This window comes from Mirounga angustirostris, unplaced genomic scaffold (genome assembly GCF_029215605.1).
Source record: "Mirounga angustirostris isolate CCGP_5_RB_7025 unplaced genomic scaffold, mMirAng1.0.hap1 SCAF_10, whole genome shotgun sequence".
Lineage (NCBI taxonomy): Eukaryota > Metazoa > Chordata > Mammalia > Carnivora > Phocidae > Mirounga > Mirounga angustirostris.
Window position 1 is genome coordinate 36,651,001 of NW_026991718.1, and position 22,008 is coordinate 36,673,008.

Sequence of the window (22,008 nt, forward strand, 5' to 3'; positions counted from 1 at the left end):
ACATCGGGCTCCCTCCTCGGCGGGAAGCTTGCTCTCCCTCTCCCACTCCCGCTGCTGTGTTCCTGTTCTTGCTATCTCTGTCAAATAAATAAATAAAATCTTAAAAAAAAAAAAAAAAGAATCTAAACTGAAAGGACAAGCATACTAGGGCTGGGCAAGGAAAGAAATAGATTTAAAAATGAGGGAAGGGAGCAAGCAAAGCATATTTGAGAAGATACATAACCATATTTATTAATACTTCATGCAAACAATGGAAGAAATAACCCTAGAAAACAAGATAGGACCACGATCACATTCCACGTAAATTATTATTTTAAAAAAAAAAAAAAAGAGGGGCACCTGGGTGGCTCAGTCAGTTAAGCATCTCCCTTCGGCTTGGGTCATGAGCTCCAGGTCTTGGGATCGAGCCCTGAGCAGGCTCCCAGGCTCCCTCTGCCCCTTCAGCCTGCTTGTGCTCTCTCTCTTGCTCTAACTCAAAGAAATAAAAAAAAATCTTCAAAAAAAATTTTTTAAAAAGGGAATAATGGAGAGAATAATATTATTCCAGAAGAGAAATAATTCCCATAAAACATATAAAATATCTAACCTAATATTTCAAAATGATAAAAAAATTTAAGAAAGTAATAATAAGCTATGATCAAACAGCATAAATACAGTTTTGTAGGAAATATCCTTTGGTCATCTGGGCAAAAAGACGAAGTCCCTTATAGGAAAAGAGAATCAGGTTTATATAAAAATTTTTGATATAAATATTTTATGCCGGAAGATAATGGAATGACATATTTTTTTTAAAGATTTGATTTGAGAGAGAGTAGAGTGAGAGAGAGCACGAGTGGGGGGAGGAGCAGAGGGAGAGGGAGAAGCAGACTCTCCCACTGAGCAGGGAGCTCTACATGGGGCTTGATCCCAGGACCCTGGGATCATGGCCTGAGCCAAAGGCAGATGCTTAACCGACTGAGCCAGCCAGGCGCCCCTCGAATGACATATTTAAATAAGATGTGGGCCAAGAATTTTATATCCAGCTAAATACTGACCTTCTGATACAAAGTTGTCAAAAATATATATATGATAGAACTCAGGAAATATTGTTATCATGAGCCTTCCTGTAAACTCTACTAGAGAACAAGTTTAGATAACCAGAATGACTAGTTGAGAGAGAGGCATCTATATACACATACATATTTCCTTGTAAAACTAAGACTAAATGATGGATAAGAGGAGCAGTGTATTATGTATCTGAACATTACAACTATAAAAAATACCAGGAAAAGCAGAAGAGTATATGGCAAGCAGGATAAGCTTACTGATTGCCTTATAGTTATTAACTCAGAGTAAAAAGATGTTGCTTCACATTGTTATCCTGAGAATGAAAAAGAAAGGAGAAGAGGTTACTGCTGAACTTCAGTATTGGTCCTGTTAGTAAAGAAATAGTATGCAAAGAAGGGACAGGGACCAAGGTTATTGGAAAAAGGTTGTACAAAAGAAATAATGGAGGGACACCTGGGTGGCTCAGTTGGTTGAGCGTCTGACTCTTTTTTCTTTTTTTTAAAGATTTTATTTATTTGTCAGAGAGAGAGAGAGAGACTGAGCAAGCAGGGGGAGGGGAAGGCAGAGGAAGAAGCAGGCTCCCTGCTGAGCAAGGCCCCCAGTGTGGGACTCGATCCCAGGACCCTGGCATCATAACCTAAGCTGAAGGCAGATGTTTAATTGACTGAGCCACGCAGGCATCCCAAGTGTCCAACTCTTGATCTCAGCTCAGGTCTTGATCTCAGGGTCGTGAGTTCAAGCCCCATGTTGGGTTCCACTCTGGGAATGGAGCCTACGTATAAATAGATAGAAAGATACATACATACATACATACATAAATGCAAACCTTTCTAAATACCAAAAGGTATACTCCCCAACAATGCAAAATCCAACTCTAAGCTGTGTATAATAGAAAGATTTAAAAAATGGGTAAAGCTATGCAGGCAAATGCAAAGAAAGAAAAGGCAGAAGTCATAATGTTGTGGGGCACCTGGGTGGCTCAGATGGTTATGCATCTGCCTTCGGCTCAGGTCATGATCTTGGGGTCCTGGGATCAAGCCTTCCGTCGGGCTCCCTGCTCAGTGGGGAGTCTACTTATCCCTCTCCCTCTGCCCTTACCCCCTGCTCATGCTCTCTTTCTGTCTCTCTCTCTCAAACAAATAAATAAAATCTTAAAAAAAAAAAAAAGTCATAATGTTGATATCTGAAAAAGTCAAAATTAGGTCAAAATGGCATTGAAAGAAACAAGGATATTTTGTGATGTTAAAGGCTATAATTCACAATGAAGTATAAATTATTAATATTTTATATCCCCCAAAACAGCAACTTTTATAAAGCAAGAACTATAGGAACTGCAAGAAGAAATAGGAATACACTAATAACAGGAGATATACCAGTATGCCTCTCTTAACCCAAAGAGATCAATCAAGTGGATGAAAAGGTGGTTAGGATATTAAAGAGAGATTATGTATTGAGCTCTGAATCCTGAGAATACAGCTTCCTCTCATCTTTACGGCCATACAGTAGGCCTTATAAGCTCTAATTACTTTGATAGAGTGGAAGTGTTACAAAGAGCAATGTCAAACCACAATACAATAAAATTAGATATTACTAATAAAGATAAAAAACAAAATGTCTTTTTGCTTTGTAATTCAAATACCTGCTATAAATAGCCTGTGGAACACAGGGGAAACATTAAAACTGCAGAATTTCGTGAAAATGATAAAATCCCGATGTGTAAGTACCAACAGAATATAGCTGAAGCGGTTATCAGGAGAAAAATTAGAGTATTGCAGTATTTATTACTGCTATTATTGCTAGGCTAGAAAAGTAGCCAATCAAAACAAAAACAAAAAGGAAGGACTTTTAATTAAGTTACAAACAGAACTTAATGAACTAGAATGAAAAACCAGTAGTTATTAAAAAAAAGATCAACAATATATATAAATCATTAGCCAGACTAATCAAGAAAAAGGGGGCACCTGGCTGGCTCAGTGGGTGGAACATGAGACTCTTCATCTTGGGGTGTGAGTTTGAGCTCCATGTTGGGTGTGGAGCTTACTTAAGAAAAAAAGAAAAGAGGGCGCCTGGGTGGCTCAGTTGGTTAAGCGACTGCCTTCGGCTCAGGTCATGATCCCAGAGTCCTAGGCTCAAGCCCCACATCGGGCTCCCTGCTCTGTGGGAAGCCTGCTTCTCCCTCTCCCACTCCCCCTGCTTGTGTTCCTGCTCTCGCTGTCTCTGTCTCTGTCAAATAAATAAATAAAATCTTTAAAAAAAAAAAAAGAAGAAAAGAAAAAAGGGAAAAGCAAAAATAAAATTTGATATGTTGAAGCTAAGAACTTTCAAAACCATCAAGTCCCATCTCCTTTTTAACAGCCTTTTCTTTGTCTATCTTCTTTGGCAGATACATACTTTCAACATTTTTCTTGAAAATCTTAACTAGATCACTTAGTTCACTAGACACATTTTCTAGTTTCCATGTTACCGAATGTAGCTGTTTTTGTTCAACTTCCTGCCACTGCATAATGAGGATTTCCATTCTTCCAGTTTTAATAAGATATCCCACTTTCCTTTAAGTTGCCTCAAAGTTCAGAATTTTACTAACAGTAATTCAAGGCAACTTATTTATTTATTTATTTAAAGATTTATGTATTTGAGAGAGAGAGAGAGAGAGAGAGAGAGAGAGAGCACGAGTTGGGGGAGGGGCAAAGGGAGAGAGAGAAGCCCAAGCAGACTCCCTGCTGAGCATGGAGCCTGAACGCAGGGCTCGATCTCATGACCTATGAAATCATGACTCAAGAGAAAACCAAGAGTTGGTTGTCTAACCCATTTTTTTAATTATTATTTTTTGTATCTCTACACCCAGTATGGGGCTTGAACTCACGACCTGGAGATTAAGAGTTGCATACTCCACCAACTGAGCTAGCCAGGCACCCCTCATTTGAGTTAATTTAGACTTTCACAAATACTCTCCTTAAAGTCCTTCCAGTTTCTATCCACTGCCTGTTTCCAAAACCCCTCCTACCTTTTAGATATTTCTTGTGGAAGCACAGCATTTCCAGACACCAGAATCTCATTAGTTAACTGTTGCTGCACAACATTACCCCAAACTTAGAAACTTAAAAGAATAAAGATTGATTTCCCAGTTTTTGTGGGTCAGGAATATGGGTGCAGCTTAACCAGGTGATTCCGGCTCAGCTTTTCTCGTGGGGTTGCAGTCATCTCAAAGCTTGACTGAGGCGGTATTCTTTTCCATGTTCACTCACGTGGCTCTTGGCAGGCCTCAGTTCCTCACCGTGTGGACATCTCTACAGACTGCCTCAGTGTCCTCATGATGTTATCTGGCTTCCCCCAAAGCAGGGGAACCATGAGTGAGAGAGAACAAGAGAAAGCACCCAAGATGAAAGCTCTAGTCTTTTTTATAACCTAATCTCAGAAGTGATATACTATCTCTTCTGACCTATTTACTAGCTATTTTTAATATAGTCCAATTGCTAATTTCAGGTTAATAATTACTACTTTTTTTAAAGATTTAATTAATTAATTAATTAATTAATTTTAGAGAGAAAGAGCCCATACAAGAGCAGGGGGAGGGGCAGAGGGAGAGACAGAATCTCAAGCCGACTCCTCACTGAGCACGGAGCCCCATGTGGAACTCGATCTCACAACCCTGAGATCATGACCTGAGCCAAAACCAAGAGTTGGGACGCTTAGCCGACTGAGCTACCCAGGTGCCCCGTCACACATACATATTTTTTGATAATAGTCTTAATGGCTTCTTAAAGTCTATATATTTTTTTAGCCTCACTGTTTTGGAATAGTCTGAAGAAACTTCTCCCTTAAGCAGAACCTTCTCTTCTCTGGTGGTTTTTCCTGAAGCAGTTCAGTGTCTTCATTTGAGCTCTTCCTAATCAAGTCTTATCCCTTTAGTGATCTTCAAGTGAAAAGTTTTCCTTTGAGCTGGAGCTGACTTCTGCTAGAGACTTAGCAAACTTGGCTTCTGAATAGACAATGTTTAGGGGTGCCTGGCCAGCTCAGTTGGTAGTCATGAGTTCAAGCCCTGCGTTGGGCTTGGAGCCTACTTAAGAAAGAAAAAAGAAATGGGCAATATTTATTTCAAACCCTGACCAACAGATGTTAAATAAATAAGTTTGAAGCATTTCATAGCATAATTATAAAAATATTTCTTCATATCACCTATCAAATCAGCAAAAATAACACCACCACAAAACTAAACCTGAAAACATTTAAGAAGAAGTAGAGGAAAAGTTTGTCTTTCTTAAAAGAGCCTTTAAGAATGGAGGAAAACATCCTTCTGTGAAAATATCAGAGTTCAATTTAGTTCAGCAAATTTTTACTGAGTCAGTATTTTCACTGATAAGAACTTTAAGAAGTCTTTAAAAAGAGTGCTTAACCTGAGAAAGTAATTATTTTGACTCAATGGAGATATGGTGACTTTTTTTTTAAGAAGCACACTCATACTTTAAAAAGCTTACTCTTTTTTTTTTTTTTAAGATTTTATTTATTTATTTGACAGAGACATAGCGAGAGAGGGAACACAAACAGAGGGAGTGGGAGAGGGAGAAGCAGGCCTCCTGCCGAGCAGGGAGCCTGATGCGGGGCTTGATCCCAGGACCCTGGGATCGTGACCTGAGCCGAAGGCAGATGCTTAACGACTGAGCCACCCAGGTGCCCCTAAAAAGCTTACTCTTAATATTTGCTAATCATTATCAGTTACTTGTGGTTTCTATTTCACTTTTTTTCAATTTTGTGAGTTGGATTTATTTCACATTTATAATTTGGTGTGTTTGGGTATCTTTTAGCTTTTGGTACTTATGCAAAAGAATAAGAATTCTAAAACCATTTTAGGTAAAAATAATTAATTCATACTTTACTTATGTTCTGTGATCCTCTTTGAAGACATAATTTTATTCTTTTAAGATTAACTTAAATCTAAGATCACTTTCAAGCATAGAGGGGCACAAGTCCTTGGACCACAGGGATGATGATGAGAATACTGCCATTAAATCCTTAAGAAGAGGAGAAGATATACTTTTCCTCAGAAAATTTTAGAGAAGTTGAGGTGGTGGTGGCCTTTGGAGCAAGGATTTTTTTGGTTAATACTTCAGAACCTACTAGGATAATACAATCTACTGGTTGGCACTTCTGACTGAAACAAGCCTATATAATTACTAGTTAATTTTTTTTCCTTTTGCAAGTGTAACTATTTGTTTTTTCCTTTCTTTTAGCATAATTCTCCATCTAGTGATGATAGTTCAGACTACAGCCTTGATTCAGATGTCGAACATACAGAAAGTTCCCACAAAAAAAGAGCTAGTTTCTACAGGGATTATGACATTCCATTTTCTCAGGTATTGCCTTTTTAAAACAATTGTGATCAAATATACACAGCATAAAATTTGCCATTTTAACCATTTTTCAACATACAATTCAGTGGCATTAAGTATATTCACAGTGTTGTGCAACCATCACCACTATCCTTTTCCAGAATTTTTCATCATCCCAAACAGAACCTGTGTACCCATTAAATGATAACACCTCACTTCCCCCTCCCCACCAGCCCCTGGTAACCACTATTCTACTTTGTCTCTATGAATTTGCCTATTCTATAGGCATATAGGTGGAATAATACTGTATTTGTCTTTTTCTGTCTAGCTTATTTCATTTATCATAATTTTTTGAAGGTTCATCTAGCATGTATCAGAGTTTCATTCGTTTTTAAGGCTGGATAATATTCCATTGTATGTATATACCATATTTTGTATATTCCTCTGTTGTTGGACAGATGGATTGCTTCCACCATTTGGCTATTGTGATAATGCTGCTTATGAACATGGGTGGGTAATATTTCTTTGAGACCCTGCTTTCAGTTCCTTGTAATATATACCTAAGAGTGGAATTGCTGGATCAGATAGTAATTCTGTGTTTAATTTTCTGAGGAACTGCCAAAATGGTTCCCATAATGGCTGCACCATTTTACATTCCCACCACAATACATGAGGTTTTCCAGTTTCTCCACATCCTTGCCAAACTTGTTATTTTCTGGGGCTTTTTTGCTTTATTTTGCTTTGGGTTTTATTATTATTTTTTTTTATAATAGCCTTCCTAATATGTGTGAAATGACCTCTCACTGTGGTTTTGAGGTATTGCCTTTTTTTTTTTTTTTAAGATTTTATTTATTTGAGAGAGTGAGAGAGCACAAGCGGGGCAGGGGGGAAGGGTAGAGGGAGAAGCAGACTCCCCAGTGAGCAGGGAGCCAACTTGGGACTGATCCCAGGACCTGAGCTGAAGGCAGATGCTTAACTGACTGAGCCACCCAGGCACCCCTGAGGTATTGCCTTTTAAGGGGAAAAATGAAATTTTCAGTTTTATTCTTTGCCTTCTGATATTTTGAAAAAATGTTTTATATTTTTCAATATAGAAAAAGAGACATGCAGATGTATGCTATAAATTTTAAATCTTTGAAAATCATACATCATATATTAGATTGCTAGGGCTATCATAACAAAATACTACAGACTAGTGGTTTAAACAACAAAGGTTTATTTTCTAGTAGTCTGGAGGCTATAAGTGCAGATCAAGATGCCAGCAGGGTTGGTAGCCTCTGAGGACCATAAGGGAAAGATCTGTTTAGCCCTTTCTCCCTGGCTTGTAGCTGGCTACTGTCTTGCTGCTTTGTCCTCAAATGGTCATTCTGCTATGCATGTACACCCGCAGGGTCTCTCTGTGTGTCCAAATTTCCTCTTATAAGGACATCAGTCAGATTAGATCAAGGCCCACCCTAGCGACCTCATTTTAACTTAATTACCTCTTTAAAGGCCCTATCTCCAAATACAGTCACATTCTGAGGTATTGGGGGTTAGGGCTTTCACATATGAATTTTGTGACATCTACCTCTTTAAGTGCAAAAAATTATTTGAAGTGTTTTAAATAGAAAAAAAATTAAAAGAACATGATATACTTTATATCTTTCTCGGGCATGTTGCACTGTATGAACAGTCTGCAGTGTAAATAGTCTTTTGTGCTAGAAAAATCTTGATGCTCTCAGGAACACTGGGGAGTATTCAGATCAGTGTGCACCTATCTGAAAAACCACAGACTTTCTGAGTTCTGGTTTCTGCCAGTCTGTCAATATGCTTGTCTACAGAGTTCTATTCTTTTTCCTAATTTGATGTTCCTAATCTCTTATGAGCTTAGAAAACAAAATACTCTGTGTGTTAGAGTTCTTTCATTGCCTTCTGTTTCTCTATTGCCTTCTTTATAGCTGAAGTTGCTCAGTAAGTAATTATTGAATAAATGAAGTTTATTATAATATCTTCTATTAAAATTTGAAAAGAATTATACTCTAGTTAATAATTTTGTCGAGTTAAGTGAACGTATCTGTATATTCAGTGTGTCTGCTGATTTTGGAGTAAATGGAGCTGCCATTTCTCAGAACACTAACAGTTATTCATTACTAATGACAAAATTTTTAAATATATCAAACACTGATACCTAAATTTCATAATTTGCAGGTAGATTTATGTTTTAGAAATAATCAAAAGTTGTTTAGAGACTATTCCAAACAATGAAAAAATGCTCAGAATGATCGTTACTGTTTCAGATAGCAAAGCATTTGAAAATATCAAATAATGAGATTTATAAAAGCTCTTGATTCATAAGCTGTCACTAAAAGTTATTCCAGAAAAGGAGGTAAACAATATTTTAAAACAGTGGCAGAAGTATTTTAATAAATATACAGCCTTCTATGGGGGCTACTCTGAAGGACAAAATAAATTTGTATGGGGGCGCCTGGGTGTCTCAGTCGGTTAAGCGACTGCCTTTGGCTCAGGTCATGATCCTGGAGTCCCTGGATCGAGTCCCGCATCGGGCTCCCTGCTCGGCAGGGAGTCTGCTTCGTCCTCTGACCCTATCCCCTCTCAGGTGTTCTCTCTCTCTCGTTCTCTCTCTCTCAAATAAATAAATAAAATCTTTAAAAAAATAAAAATAAAAAATAAATTTGTATGTATAAACAACATTACATTTGTTTTAACTGACTCATATTTTCTTAAACATTATAATTATTTATTGTCATTAAACTATTATAGATCTCTAGAAATACAGTGTAATTATTTTTGTTTCAAAAATTCAGTTAAAGAAATTAAGAAAAGAAAAAGGATGATATTTTATATTTACCCACATTTCACTTCCAATGCTCTTGTTCCTTTGTGTAGATCTGAATTTCAATCTGGTGTCATTTTTTTTATTTATTTTATTATGTTAATCACCATACATTACATCATTAGTTTTTGATGTAGTGTTCCATGATTCATTGTTTGTGTATAACACCCAGTGCTCCTTTCAGTATGTGCCCTCTTTATTATTTTTTTTTCAATTTTATTTTATTATGTTATGTTAGTCACCATACAGTACATCATTAGTTTTTGATGTGGTGATCCACGCTTCATTGTTTTCGTCTAACACCCAGTGCTCCATGCAGTACGTGCCCTCCTTAATACCCATCACCGGGCTAACCCATCCCCCCACCCCCTCCCCTCTAAAACCCTGTTTGTTTCTCAGAGTTCATAGTCTCTCATGGTTCATCTCTCCCTCTGATTTTCCCCCCTTCATTTTTCCCTTCCTTCTCCTAATGTCCCCCATGCTATTCCTTATTTTCCACAAATAAGTGAAACCATATGATAATTGACTTTCTCTGCTTGACTTATTTCACTTAGCATAATCTCCTCCAGTCCCATCCATGTTGATTTAAAAGTTGGGTATTCATCCTTTCTGATGGCTAAGTGATATTCCATTGTATGTATGAACCACATCTTCTTTATCCATTCATCTGTGGAAGGGCATCTCGTCTCTTTCCACAGTTGGGCTATTGCGGACATTGCTGCTATGAACATTGGGGTGCATATGACCCTTCTTTTCACTACATCTGTGTCTTTGGGGTAAATACCCAGTAGTGCAATGGCTGGGTCATAGGGTGGCTCTATTTTTAATTTTTTGAGGCACCTCCACACTGTTTTCCAAAGTGGCTGTACCAACTTGCATTCCCACCAACAGTGTAAGAGGGTTCCCCTTTCTCACAACCTCTCTAACATTTGTTGTTTCTTGCCCTGTCCATTTTTGCCATTCTAACTGGTGTAAGGTGGTATCTCAATGTGGTTTTAATTTGAATTTCCCTGATGGCTAATGATGGTGAACGTTTTTTCATGTGTCTGTTAGCCATTTGTATGTCTTCTTCAGAGAAGTGTCTGTTCATGTCTTCTGCCCATTTTTAAACTTGATTATTTGTTTTTTTGGGTGTTGAGTTTGAGAAGTTCTTTATAGATCTTGGATACCGGCCCTTTGTAGTATCATTTGCAAAAATCTTCTCCCATTCCGTGGGTTGCCTCTTTGTTTTGTTGACTGTTTCCTTTGCTGTGCAGAAGCTTTTTATCTTGATCAAGTCCCAGAAGTTCATTTTTGCTTTTGTTTCACTAGCTTTTGGAGATGTATCTTGAAAGAAGTTGCTGTGGCTGATGTAAAGAGGTTATTGCCTATATTCTCCTCTAGGATTTTGATGGATTCCTGTCTCACATTGAGGTCTTTCATCCATTTTGAGTTTATCTTTGTGTATGGTGTTAGAGAATGGTCGAGTTTCATTTTTCTGCATGTGGCTGTCCAATTTTCCCAGCACCGTTTATTGAAGAGACTGTCTTTTTTCCATTGGACATTCTTTCCTGCTTTGTCCAAGATTATTTGACCATAGAGCTGAGGGTCCATATCTGGGCTCTCTGTTCTGCTCCATTGGTCTATACGTCTGTTTTTGTGCCAGTACCATGCTGTCTTGATGGATCACTGCTTTGTAATATAGCTTGAAATCGGGCAACGTGTTGCCCCCAGCTTCTAAGTTCTAAGAATAGTGCAAAGAACTCCTGTATATCTCTCACCCAGATTCCCAGAATGTTAACATTTTACTGCATATGCTTTGTTTTCTCCTTTACCTTTCTTCTCTCCTCTTCTCTTTAGAGGGTCTAATTTGTCATTAAACCCATCTATTAAGTTCTTAATTCCAGTGTTTGTGTTTTTCAGATCTAGAAATTTGGTTTTTTTTTTTTCAAATCTTTAATTTTATAGTTCCCAGTTCACTGCTAAAACTCTCGTGTCTTTTTTTTTTTTTTTTAAGATTTATTTATTTGACAGAGAGAGACACAGCAAGAGAGGGAACATAAGCAGGGGGAGAGGGAGAAGCAGGCTTCCCGCCGAGCAGGGAGCCCGATGCTGGGCTCAATCCCAGGACCCTGGGATCATGACCTGAGCCAAAGGCAGACACTTAACAACTGAGCCACCCAGGCGCCCCTCTCATGTCATTTACTTGAAAATAACAAGTACAGATATTTTAAAATCTGTGTCACATGAATTTCAATATCTGGAGTCTGTTTCTATTACTGGTTGCTTTTAGCTGTTCCTCATGCCAGTCTTATCTCCTCATATGACTAGGTTTTTTGTTTGCTTTTGTATTGTGTGCTGAGCATTGTGTTTGCAAAATACAGTGCATTTTGTAGAAATAATTTGAGGCCTGAGATGATATTAATTTCCTTCAGAGAGGATTTTTACTTGCTCCTGACAAATTTTTAGTGACCCTTACAAGCTTTATTCTAACTTCAGGGTTTGAAGATAGATTGGACTGTAGCCTCTGACCCACGTTTTGAGATTGACCCAAAACTGGTGGGTGGGGGTTACTAAGGCTTCTATTTTTTCTAGACTCTGGATTTCTCCTTTTGTTCCCATAGATTAAAGGGGCGGTCAGAAGTGCTCTTGAACCTTTCAGCTGATTTTTCATGCCGGGCTGATGCTTTCAGAGCAAAAACCGCTCCAGATGCTGCTCATTTCTCATGATTTTCATCTACTCCATGGATATTAATGATCCAGTAATCCCTCACACGTTGATAGCTCTCTGATGTTTACAGTGGATTAAAAAAATATTGTGTCTATCTTTTGTATATTTTTTAGGAGGAGAACTGATCTGAATTATTTAGTCTGCTAGGAGAAAAAGTTCAGTACCATTTCCTCCACTTATGTTTTAGAGTTGACTCACTGAGATTAGAAAGTACCCTAAGTACATCCTAAAACTTCTGTTTTCCTAGATAACAAATGCCTGCTGTATAACTTCTATAATTTAGGCCAAAAATAGAATATAGTATTAACATCTAGCTATTAAATTTGAGGAGTTAGTATATCTTCCCTTTTCCTTATCCTTGTTCAAGGCCTCCCATTCCCTTATTTCATGTTTACAGTGATTGTTGTGGGACCAGTTTCCATTTTACAGAAAGCCAGTCTGCCCTGCAGACATTCTAGCCAAGAATATAGCCTCATAATTAGTCAGCAGAGTGATTGGAGAAACTGTATCCTACGTGTAGAACTTACAGGCTTTTTCATTTCTGTTATCTTCTTGCAGGAAGGCTTTAAAAAATACTTGCTAGATCCTTGCTGATGAATGCATTTTGTTCGTTCCAAATGATGAACATATGAAACATACGGAGATATTCTCCTAGAGAACTGGGGCTGCTCCTGTAATGTCATCCATTTAGTGCTTCGTGGAGCACTAGCACTGCATGGGTGATGCCCAGACTCAAACTAGAGTCTTTCACTGCAGAAGGAGCCCTGGGATGGGGGGGGGGAGGGGGTGGTGTTTGCATCATTAGAGGGCTATTAGGAATATTTGCAGTTGGGAAAACTAGCTAGGGGTATAAATAGAAAGTTTAGGGATAATTATATTTTAAAAAGTAGGAATATGGAGATTATTTTTGTAAAAGCTGTGAAAAATCAGAGAATTAAATTAATATTAAGAATTAAAAGTTTTTAGGGGCGCCTAGGTGGCTCAGTCATTAAGCGTCTGCCTTCGGCTCAGGTCATGATCCCAGGGTCCTGGGATCGAGCCCCGCATCAGGCTCCCTGCTCCGCGGGAAACCTGCTTCTCCCTCTCCCACTCCCCCTGCTTGTGTTCCTGCTCTCGCTATCTCTCTCTGTCAAATAAATAAATAAAATCTTTAAAAAAAAAAAGAATTAAAAGTTTTTGGGGCACCTAGGTGGCTCAGTTGGTTAAGCATCTGCCTTCAGCTCAGGTCATAATCCCGGGATACTGGGATCAAGCCCTGCATCAAGCTCTCTGCTTGGCCGGGAGCCTGCTTCTCCCTCTCCTTCTGCCTACTGCTCTGCCTACTTGTGCTCTCTCTCTCTCTCTCTCTCACTGTCAAATAAATAAATAAAATCTTGAAAAAAAAAATTAAAAGTTTTGGGGGCACATGGGTGGCTCAGTCAGTTAAGCATCCGACTCTTGATCTCAGCTTGGGTCTTGCTCCTCAGGGTTGTGAGTTTAAGCCCCCCATTGGGCTCTATGCTGGGCGTGGAGCCTGCTTAAAAAAAAAAAAAAGAAAAGTTTTTATAACAAGCATCTAATCTGAGAGAAAAATTCATACTCTTTAAAGGTATCATTGAAGAATTAATGAATCACATTTTTTTTGGATGATTTGTTTTTTGATGTTGAGTTGATAAGTTCTTTATATATTTTGGATACTGACCCTTTATCAAATACGTCATTTGCAAATATCTTCTCCCATTCAGTAGGTTGTCTTTTTAGTTTTGTTCGTTGTTTCCTTTGCTGAGCAGAAGCTTTTTATTTTGATGTAGTCCCAACAGTTTATTTTTGCTTTTGTTTCCCCCACCTCAAGAGACACATCTAGAAAGATGTTACAGCCAGTGTCGGAGAAATTACTACCTGTGCTCTCTTCTAGGATTTTTATGGTTTCAGGTCTCACAATTAGGTCCTTAATCCATTTGAGTTTGTTTTTGTGTATGGTGTAAGAAAGTGGTCCAATTTCAGTCTTTTGCGTGTATCTGTCCACAATTTTCCCAACACCATCTGTTGAAGAGACTTTCTTTTCTCTCTCTCTTTTTTTTTTTTAAGATTATTTATTTATTTATTTGACAGAAAGCAGAACGAGCAGGAGAGAACATGAGTTGGGGGGGGGGTTGAAGGGGAGGGAGAAGCAGACTCCCCACTGAGCAGGAAGTCCCAACGTGGGGCTCGATCCCAGGACCCTGGGATCATGACCTGAGTTGAAGGCAGACGCTTAACTAACTGAGCCACCCAGGTGCCCCAAGACTGTCTTTTTCCCATTGCATATTCTTGTCTCCTTTGTCAAAGATTAATTGACCATATAATTGTGGGACTATTTCTGGGCTCTCTATTATGTTCCATTGATCTATGTGTCTGTTTTTGTGCTAGTACTATACTGTTTTGATTACTACAGTTTTGTAATATAACTGGAAGTCTGGAATTGTGATACCTCAGTTTTGTTTTGGTTTTCTTTTTCAAAATTGTTTTGGCCAACTTGAAGTCTTTTGTGGTTCCATATAAATTTTAGGATTGTTTATTCTAGTTCTGTAAAAAATGCTCTTGGTATTTTGATAGGGATTGCATTAAATCTATAGATTGCTTTGGGTAGTATAAACATTTTAATGATATTTGTTCTTCCAATCCATGAGCATGGAATGTCTTTCCATTTGTTTGTGTCATCTTCAATTTATTTTTTTTTAAGATTTTATTTATTTATTTATTTCAGAGAGGGAGAGAGCAAGAAAGGGCAAGCATGAATGGGGGGCGGGGACGCAGACTCCCCGCTGAACAGAGAGCCCAGTGTGGGGCTTGATCCCACCTGAGCTGAAGACAGACGCTTAACCGACAGCCACCCAGGCACCCCTCATCTTCAATTTCAATTTCTTTCATCAATGTTTTATCGTTTTCAGAGTACAGATTTTTCACCTCTTTGGTTAAGTTTATTCCTAGGTGTTTTATTATTTTTAGTGCAACTGTAAGTGGGATTGTTTTCTTAATTTCTCTTTCTGCTGCTTCTTTATTAGTGTATAGAAATGCAACAGATTTCTGTATATTGATTTTTGTAGGCTCTGTGACCTTAATGAATTCATTTATCAATTCTGGTAGTTTTTTGGTAGAGTCATTAGAGTATCATGTCATCTGCAAATAGTGAAAATTTTACTTCTTCCTTACCAATTTGGGTGCGTTTTATTCCTTTCTCTTGTTTGATTGCTGTGGCTAGGATTTCCAGTACTATGTTGAATAAAAGAGGTGAGAGTCGACATCCTTGTCTTGTTCCTGACCTTAGGGAGAAAGCTCTCAGTTTTTCCCCATTGAGGAGGATGTTAGCTATGGGTTTTTCATATAAGGCCTTTATTGTGTTGAGGTATGTTCCTTCTAAACCTACTTTGTTGAGGATTTTTATCATGAATGGATGTACTTTGTTAAATGCTTTTTCTTCTTCTATTGAAATGATCATATGGTTTTTATCCTTTCTCTTATTGATCTGATGTATCACAGTGATTGATTTGTGAATATTGAATCACCCTTGCAGCCCAAGAATAAATCCCACTTGAATGTCATGAATGATATTTTTAATGTATTGTTGGATTCGGTTTGCTAATATTTTGTTGAGGATTTTTGCATAAATATTCATCAGAGATATTGGCCTGTAGTTCTCTTTTTTGGTGGTGTTTTTATCTGATTTTGGAATCAGGATAACGCTGGCCTCATAGAATGAATTTGGAAGTTTTTCTTCCTCTTCTATTTTTTGGAAAAGTTTGAGAAGAATAGGTATTAACTCTTCTTTAAATGTTTGGTAGAATTCACCTGTGAAACCATCTGGATCCTGGGCTTTTGTTTATTGAGAGTTTTTGGATTAATGAATCAATTTCATTGCTAGTAATCAGTCTGTTCAAATTTTCTCTTTCTTCCTGATCAGTTTTGGTAGGTTATGTGTTTCTAGGAATTTATCCATTTCTTCTAGGTTGTCCAGTTAGTTGGCATATTTTTCATAATATTTATTCTCTTACAGTCTGTTGTGTTTCTGTGGTATTGGTTGTTCTTTCTCCTCTTTTGTTTCTGATTTTGTTTGAGTCTTTTTTTTTTTTTTTAAATGAGTTTGACTAGAGAATTAATCAATTTTGTTGTCTTTTCAGAGAACCAGTTCCTGGTTTCATTGATCTGTTCTGTTGCTTTTTTAGTTTCCTGTATCATTTATTTCTCCTCTAATTTTTATTATTTCCTTCCTTCTGTTGATTTCTGGTTTTATTTGTTCTTTTTCTAACTCCTTTAGGTATAAGGTGAGGTTATTGAGTTTTTTGTTTTGTTTTGTTTTGCTTCTTGAGGTAGGCTTGTATTGCTATAAACTTCCCTCTTAGAACTGCTTTTGCTGCATCCCAAAGATTTTGGACCATTGTGTTTTTATTTTCAGTTGTCTCCATGTATTTTTTTTATTTCTTCTTTGATTTCTTGGATGACCCACTCATTGTTTAATAGCATCTTATTTAACTTCCATGTATTTGTGCTCTTTCCAGATTTTTTCTTGTGATTGGTTTCTAGTTTCATAATGTATTATGGTCAGAAAAGATGCATGGTATAACTTTGATCTTTTTGAATTTGTTGAGACTTGTTTTGTGAGCTAATATGTGATCTATTCTGGAGAGTGTTCCATGTGCACTTGAAAAGAATGTGTACTCTGTTTTAGGATGGAATGTTCTGAATATATCTATTAAATCCATCTGGTCTAGCATGTCATGGAATCACATTTTTTTTTTTTTTAAAGATTTTATTTATTTATTCAACAGAGAGAGAGCGAGCGAGAGAGGGAACACAAGCAGGGGGAGTGGGAGAGGGAGAAGCAGGCTTCCCGCCGAGCAGGGAGCCCAATGCAGGGCTCGATCCCAGGACCCTGGTATCACGACCTGAGCCGAAGGCAGACGCTTAACGACTGAGCCACCCAGGTGCCCCGGAATCACATTTTTTAATAAGAGGAAAAGTTGACATCATTCAACTAATTAATTAATCTTCACCTTAATCTAAGTAATTATTTTTTATTTTATTTTCATAGTTCTTTATTAAAAATGTCAGAAACACTGCCTTTTGGCTACAATTATAAATCCCTTTCTGAATTTCTGAAGTGCTAGATGAGAACAATTGATTTTAAAAACAAACAACAAAAAAAATTTCTAAAACACTGCTCAAGGAACGCCTGGGTGGCTTAGTCAGTTGGGCGTCTGCCTTAGGCTTGGGTCATGATCCCAGGGTCCTGGGATCGAGCCCCACATCAGGCTCCCTGCTCAGTGGGGAGCCTACTTCTCCCTCTGCCTCTGCTGCTCCCCCTGCTTGGGCTCTCTCTCTGACAAATAAATAAATGAAATCTTTAAAAAAACAAAAACACTGCTCAAAGTAAGTCAGAAACCTAATACAATATCTTTAAAATTTAAAATTGATGAGCTAATTGATTTTCTTGGTATGTTTAGTTAAGTATTTTTTTCTCTATTTTATAATTACTGAAAAGATCTTAATATTTCCCTGCATTTTATTAAAAACTCATAGTCTCATGTTGGTAATCTGCCAGGGCAGACAGTATTTTTATATTATATTTAAAATGTGCTAAGCTGAAGATGAGTCATGGTCTGGGTTTTGCTAGATCTTCAAACTGTAATTAGGTGCATTTTTTCTTTCTTTCTTTTAAAAACACTTGACAGAAGATATGACTGAACTAATACAAATATTTTAGTGAATAGAGATGGAATTGAATACTATCATTAAATAAAATTGTAGGACTAGGGGTGCCTGGGTGGTTCAGTTGATTAAGTGTCCAGGTCTTGATCTCAGGGTTGTGAGTTCAAGCCCCACATTAGGTTCCATGCTACTTAAAAAAAAATTGTAGGACTAAAGTATATTCTTAGTTTTCATATGTTTTAGTAAAATAAATTATTAATAAAATTAATAATGTATAGTATAATAAATATTTCCTAATGAGCAATTTTTTCACTAGATGTTTTTAACTTTTAGGGAAATCCTTGTTAGGCCTCAGATATAAACATTTCCTTTTTCTAAAATTTCCACACATGTTTTTTTTAATTAAGTATAATTATAATGCTTAAATTTGTCATTTGGGACAATATTAGGAGAATATATATTTTTTTCCAGTTCAAGCTATTTTACTGTATTTTCCATATTTTCAAAAAGACTGTATTTTTTGGAGAAGGAATTCATGTATAATGGTGTGGGTTTTTGAGTATACTTTTATACTCATATATCGAGACATGGGACATGGAAAACAAAAAGTGAACAAACCACACTCACCAGCAAGATCTATGAACTTTAGAATGTTTAATAATACCAGAGTAGCATTTAGCTTTTTGAACTTTAAATACTTTAGCTTTAAATACTGTCATAGACAAGTACTAACCAAGAGTTAGAACTACAACTATCTTCCCCTTCTTTCTCCAAATTTCTGAGGGAAAAAAGATGTCCTGTATTACTATCAATTCATTTATTTAACTGAAAAATCCTGATAATGATTGTCCATTTTCACTTAGCATGGACACTTATCAGGAAGCTACATGACATCAAAGAAGAGTCAACATAACAAAAAATTTAAAAGTAAAGAATATGATGAGTACAGTACGTACAGTGATGACAACTTTGGTACCTACAGTCAGGAAACAGAGGAAGATTTTGCCAATCAGCTGAAACAATACAGACAAGCTAAAGAAACCTCAACTACTGCTTTAGGATCATCATTTTCTAAAGAACCAGGGAAAAAACAAAGAATGAAAGCTCAGCAAGGTAAGTATGAAATTGCCAGTCTTTTTTGAATATGAGAGCCTTATTACAACAGGCAGCTATGGAGTAACAACTTAAATTTCTTAGTCCCTTCTCAAGATCAGCTTATTCCCATGGTTCCTGAATTTGTTTTTCTTTATTTTATAGATTTTGAGGACAAACATCTACGAATATTTCAGTCTGCATGATATCTTCATATTTGAATTAGAAAGATACACTAATATTTTAAAAGTATATAAAAATGTAAAACAACTTTCCCATTATGTTTTTTCCCTTTCCTTGTACGGTGATACCAGTATACTGAAAAAATGGCTTACCTTTTTCAGTTGTTTCTGTTACTCTGCGCATTGCTTTATATTTTAGACCTGTAAAGACAGAATTCTGGGGAGCTATTCTTTTATTAGACTTTAAAAGATGATGATCATCTTTGCTGTGCAAAGGTACTTATACTTAGGATTATGGATATCCTTCAAGATTGGAAATAAGAACATAAACTAAGAAATTTCTCGAGTGATCATCACTTCATCTGCTGTATTGAGGCACATGATCCCTGGAGAGACCAGGGCAAGTTGCCATAGAAACTATGGGTCACATAAAAGTCAAATCAACCTTACAAATTGTCCACTCAATGTCTGCTTCAAGAAAACTGGAGCAAGATGAGGCTGAGGTGAAGGAGTGAGCCCCTAACCCAATGTTACTATACTTTCTATATTGTTGAAAAAAGGAATCAGTTATGAGTAAATGTGATTATTTTTATGACTTTATTTTTTCTTGATTTCCTAGCAAAATTCCTTTGAAAAATATGAATCCAGGCTTTTGCTGACCTAAAAAGGAAAGGAATTTGTCTGTGCATATGCTATTGTAATTAGTTAAGTTTGTTCCTGAAGTCTAGACATAGTGGTGTCAGGAATCATTCCACTTGGGGAATAAGGGAACATAGAGAGGTTTTGCTCATCCATTCCCACCTGGGGTTTTCTCTTTCAAGCTCTTCCTGTTTGTTCTGTTAAAGAATTGAGTATTCTTTTATTTTTGACATTCATTTTCCCCCCTCAGTTATGAAAGTAATATATGGTCAAATGCAGATAACTTTTTCTATGTGTGGAAACAATAACAAAGATCAAAGATAAAACAAAAATAATTTGAATCCCTACACCCAGAAATAACTACTATTAATATTTTTGGTGTACATTCTTCCAGAATTTTTCTGGCAATTATTTTTAACAAAAAACTATGCATACTGTTGAACTTGTTTTTTCCCTTAACTATGAATTGTATTGTTCTTACATTAATGAGTAGCTTTTAATGCTAACATTCTATTCAATTAAATAGATATACCATAATGTGTCTAACAGATTCTTAGGTTTGTGTGATCGTAATCACTTGAGATTTAAGTTGCACCCATTTTTTTTTAATTCTGTGATTAATCCTATATATTTATATATGTCTCAAAGAGCATCTTCACAAATATTTTTTCTTAAGAATAAATTCTGAAATGCAGAATTGAATCAAAAGATATAGCCACGCATTTGAAAATTTTTTATCCACATACCAAGTTGATTTCCAAAAAGTTGATAGACCAATTTATAACACCCCACCAGTATGTGAAAATGCCAATTTCTCCAAATCCATACCAACACTATTCTTTGAGATAAAAATTGGTATGTTATTTTTAAACTTTTAGTTTTTTATTTCTTTTAATGAAGTAAAACATTTTTTCATATATTTATTTGCTGTTTTGTAGGTTTAAGAACACTTAATACATAAGAAAATGTATTAGTTTGATGTGACTTTGGTAAAATGAGAAATGACTCTATATAGTAACTTGCCATCCTAATACATAATTTTTGCAATTTTAGATACTTTTAAATGCCAAGTTTTTTAAAAGTAAAAGGTATCAATTTTACTTGGAAATATATGTGATACCTACTCAAAATTATCACTAGAAACTCAATTTGGTCAAATTAACCACAATGTCTTCCTTAAGGATGAATATAATATTTAATTCCCTTAAAAACAGAAAGCCTTGTTATTTCCTATTCAAAGGAAAATTGAAAAGAACAAAACTAGCTTTGACTTCTGTAGCCATGTGTATTCTGGTGCCTTGACCTCCTTATTGTTAACATCCTTTAAAAAAAAAAAAAAAAAAGAATGAGAAGCACTACCTGGAAAGTAAAATGTAAAGATTTAATTAATTTTTTTTCATTGAATCTAGAGAAGGAAAAAAAATGCACTGTATATTATAGACTATTTAAAATATGCTGTTCCCTATAAACTGATAGGTTGACAGGTGTGTTGTTTTTCTATAATATTTGAAGTACATTTTAACTCTTTTAGGTATTGAACAGAGGGTTAAAACTTTTAATGTTGGTCGTGGACGTGGTTTGCCGAAGAAAATCAAACGCAAAGACCGTGGGGGAAGAACCAATAAAGGGCCTAATATTTTTTCAGGAATGGATGACTATCAAGAGGTACTGAGAATTTATAATGAGGAGAGCTTTTCCATCTTTTAACCTATTTGGCTGCAAAGAAAGCATTGTGATTTTAATGCTCCTTTCCTAGTAAATGAAAAATTTCCAGCTAAGATCAAATGAGTATAAATAGATTCTAAAAAAAAGAAATAAAAGAATTGTTTTAATTAGTCAAGATACTAGTATAGAGATGCAAATTTAGGTGACCTTGAAATAAAATTAATGTGTTTGAAAGCACCTCAAAATAAAACTGGTATGTCGGAAAGCAAAAATGTGATTCTAGTAGTTCTCTGTTGTACTTTACTTTCCTAGGAGTCATCTTCCCCAGACGCAAAGGGCAATAAAATGCTAATAGCTCAATATGAAGCATGGCTAATAAGAAGGGAGATACTGTAGCGGTAGATTAACTTATTAGAACTGAAAGCAGTGAAATAGAAGAAAAGGCACTATAAATGGTTGGAAAGCTGAATTTGTGTACCTTGGGTATAGTAAATAGTGAATAAATATATGTTGAATTGAATTCTGAACATGTACATTTCAGCCTTGTTGCAACTCTTGGGATTAAAGTGGTCCAAATCCAGTATTCTGCCACTGTTCCAGTAAGATTGATTGAATTATACAGAGCAAGGGTAGGTTATTAAAAGCTACGATCTTGAGTGAGATGAGAGCAAAGGGATAGCAATATATTGTAATGTGAAAATGCTTGATTTTCTGATGTCTGGGTTTAAAGATAAGGGGCAAAGATTTCTTTCTTTTTTTTTTTTTAAGATTTTATTTATTTGACAGAGAGAGAGAGACAGTGAGAGAGGGAACACAAGCAGGGGGAGAGGGAGAGGGAGAAGCAGGCTC

General features: G+C 36.5%; 1 protein-coding gene across 6 annotated transcripts in view; it reads left to right on the forward strand.

Moving 5' to 3' along the window:
- ZC3H6 (zinc finger CCCH-type containing 6) overlaps positions 1 to 22,008 on the forward strand; it is a 69,373-nt gene that overhangs the window by 26,737 nt on the left and 20,628 nt on the right. For 3 of the 6 annotated variants that reach the window (XM_045884556.3, XM_045884557.3, XM_054509720.2), the window contains 3 exons: positions 6,276 to 6,398; positions 18,445 to 18,694; positions 21,026 to 21,159. In XM_045884556.3, the coding sequence (XP_045740512.1) occupies positions 6,276 to 6,398; positions 18,445 to 18,694; positions 21,026 to 21,159 (507 nt within the window). The remainder of the gene's footprint in view (positions 1 to 6,275; positions 6,399 to 18,444; positions 18,695 to 21,025; positions 21,160 to 22,008) is intronic. The other 3 variants (XM_054509721.2, XM_054509723.2, XM_054509722.2) reach the window with 1 other exon arrangement.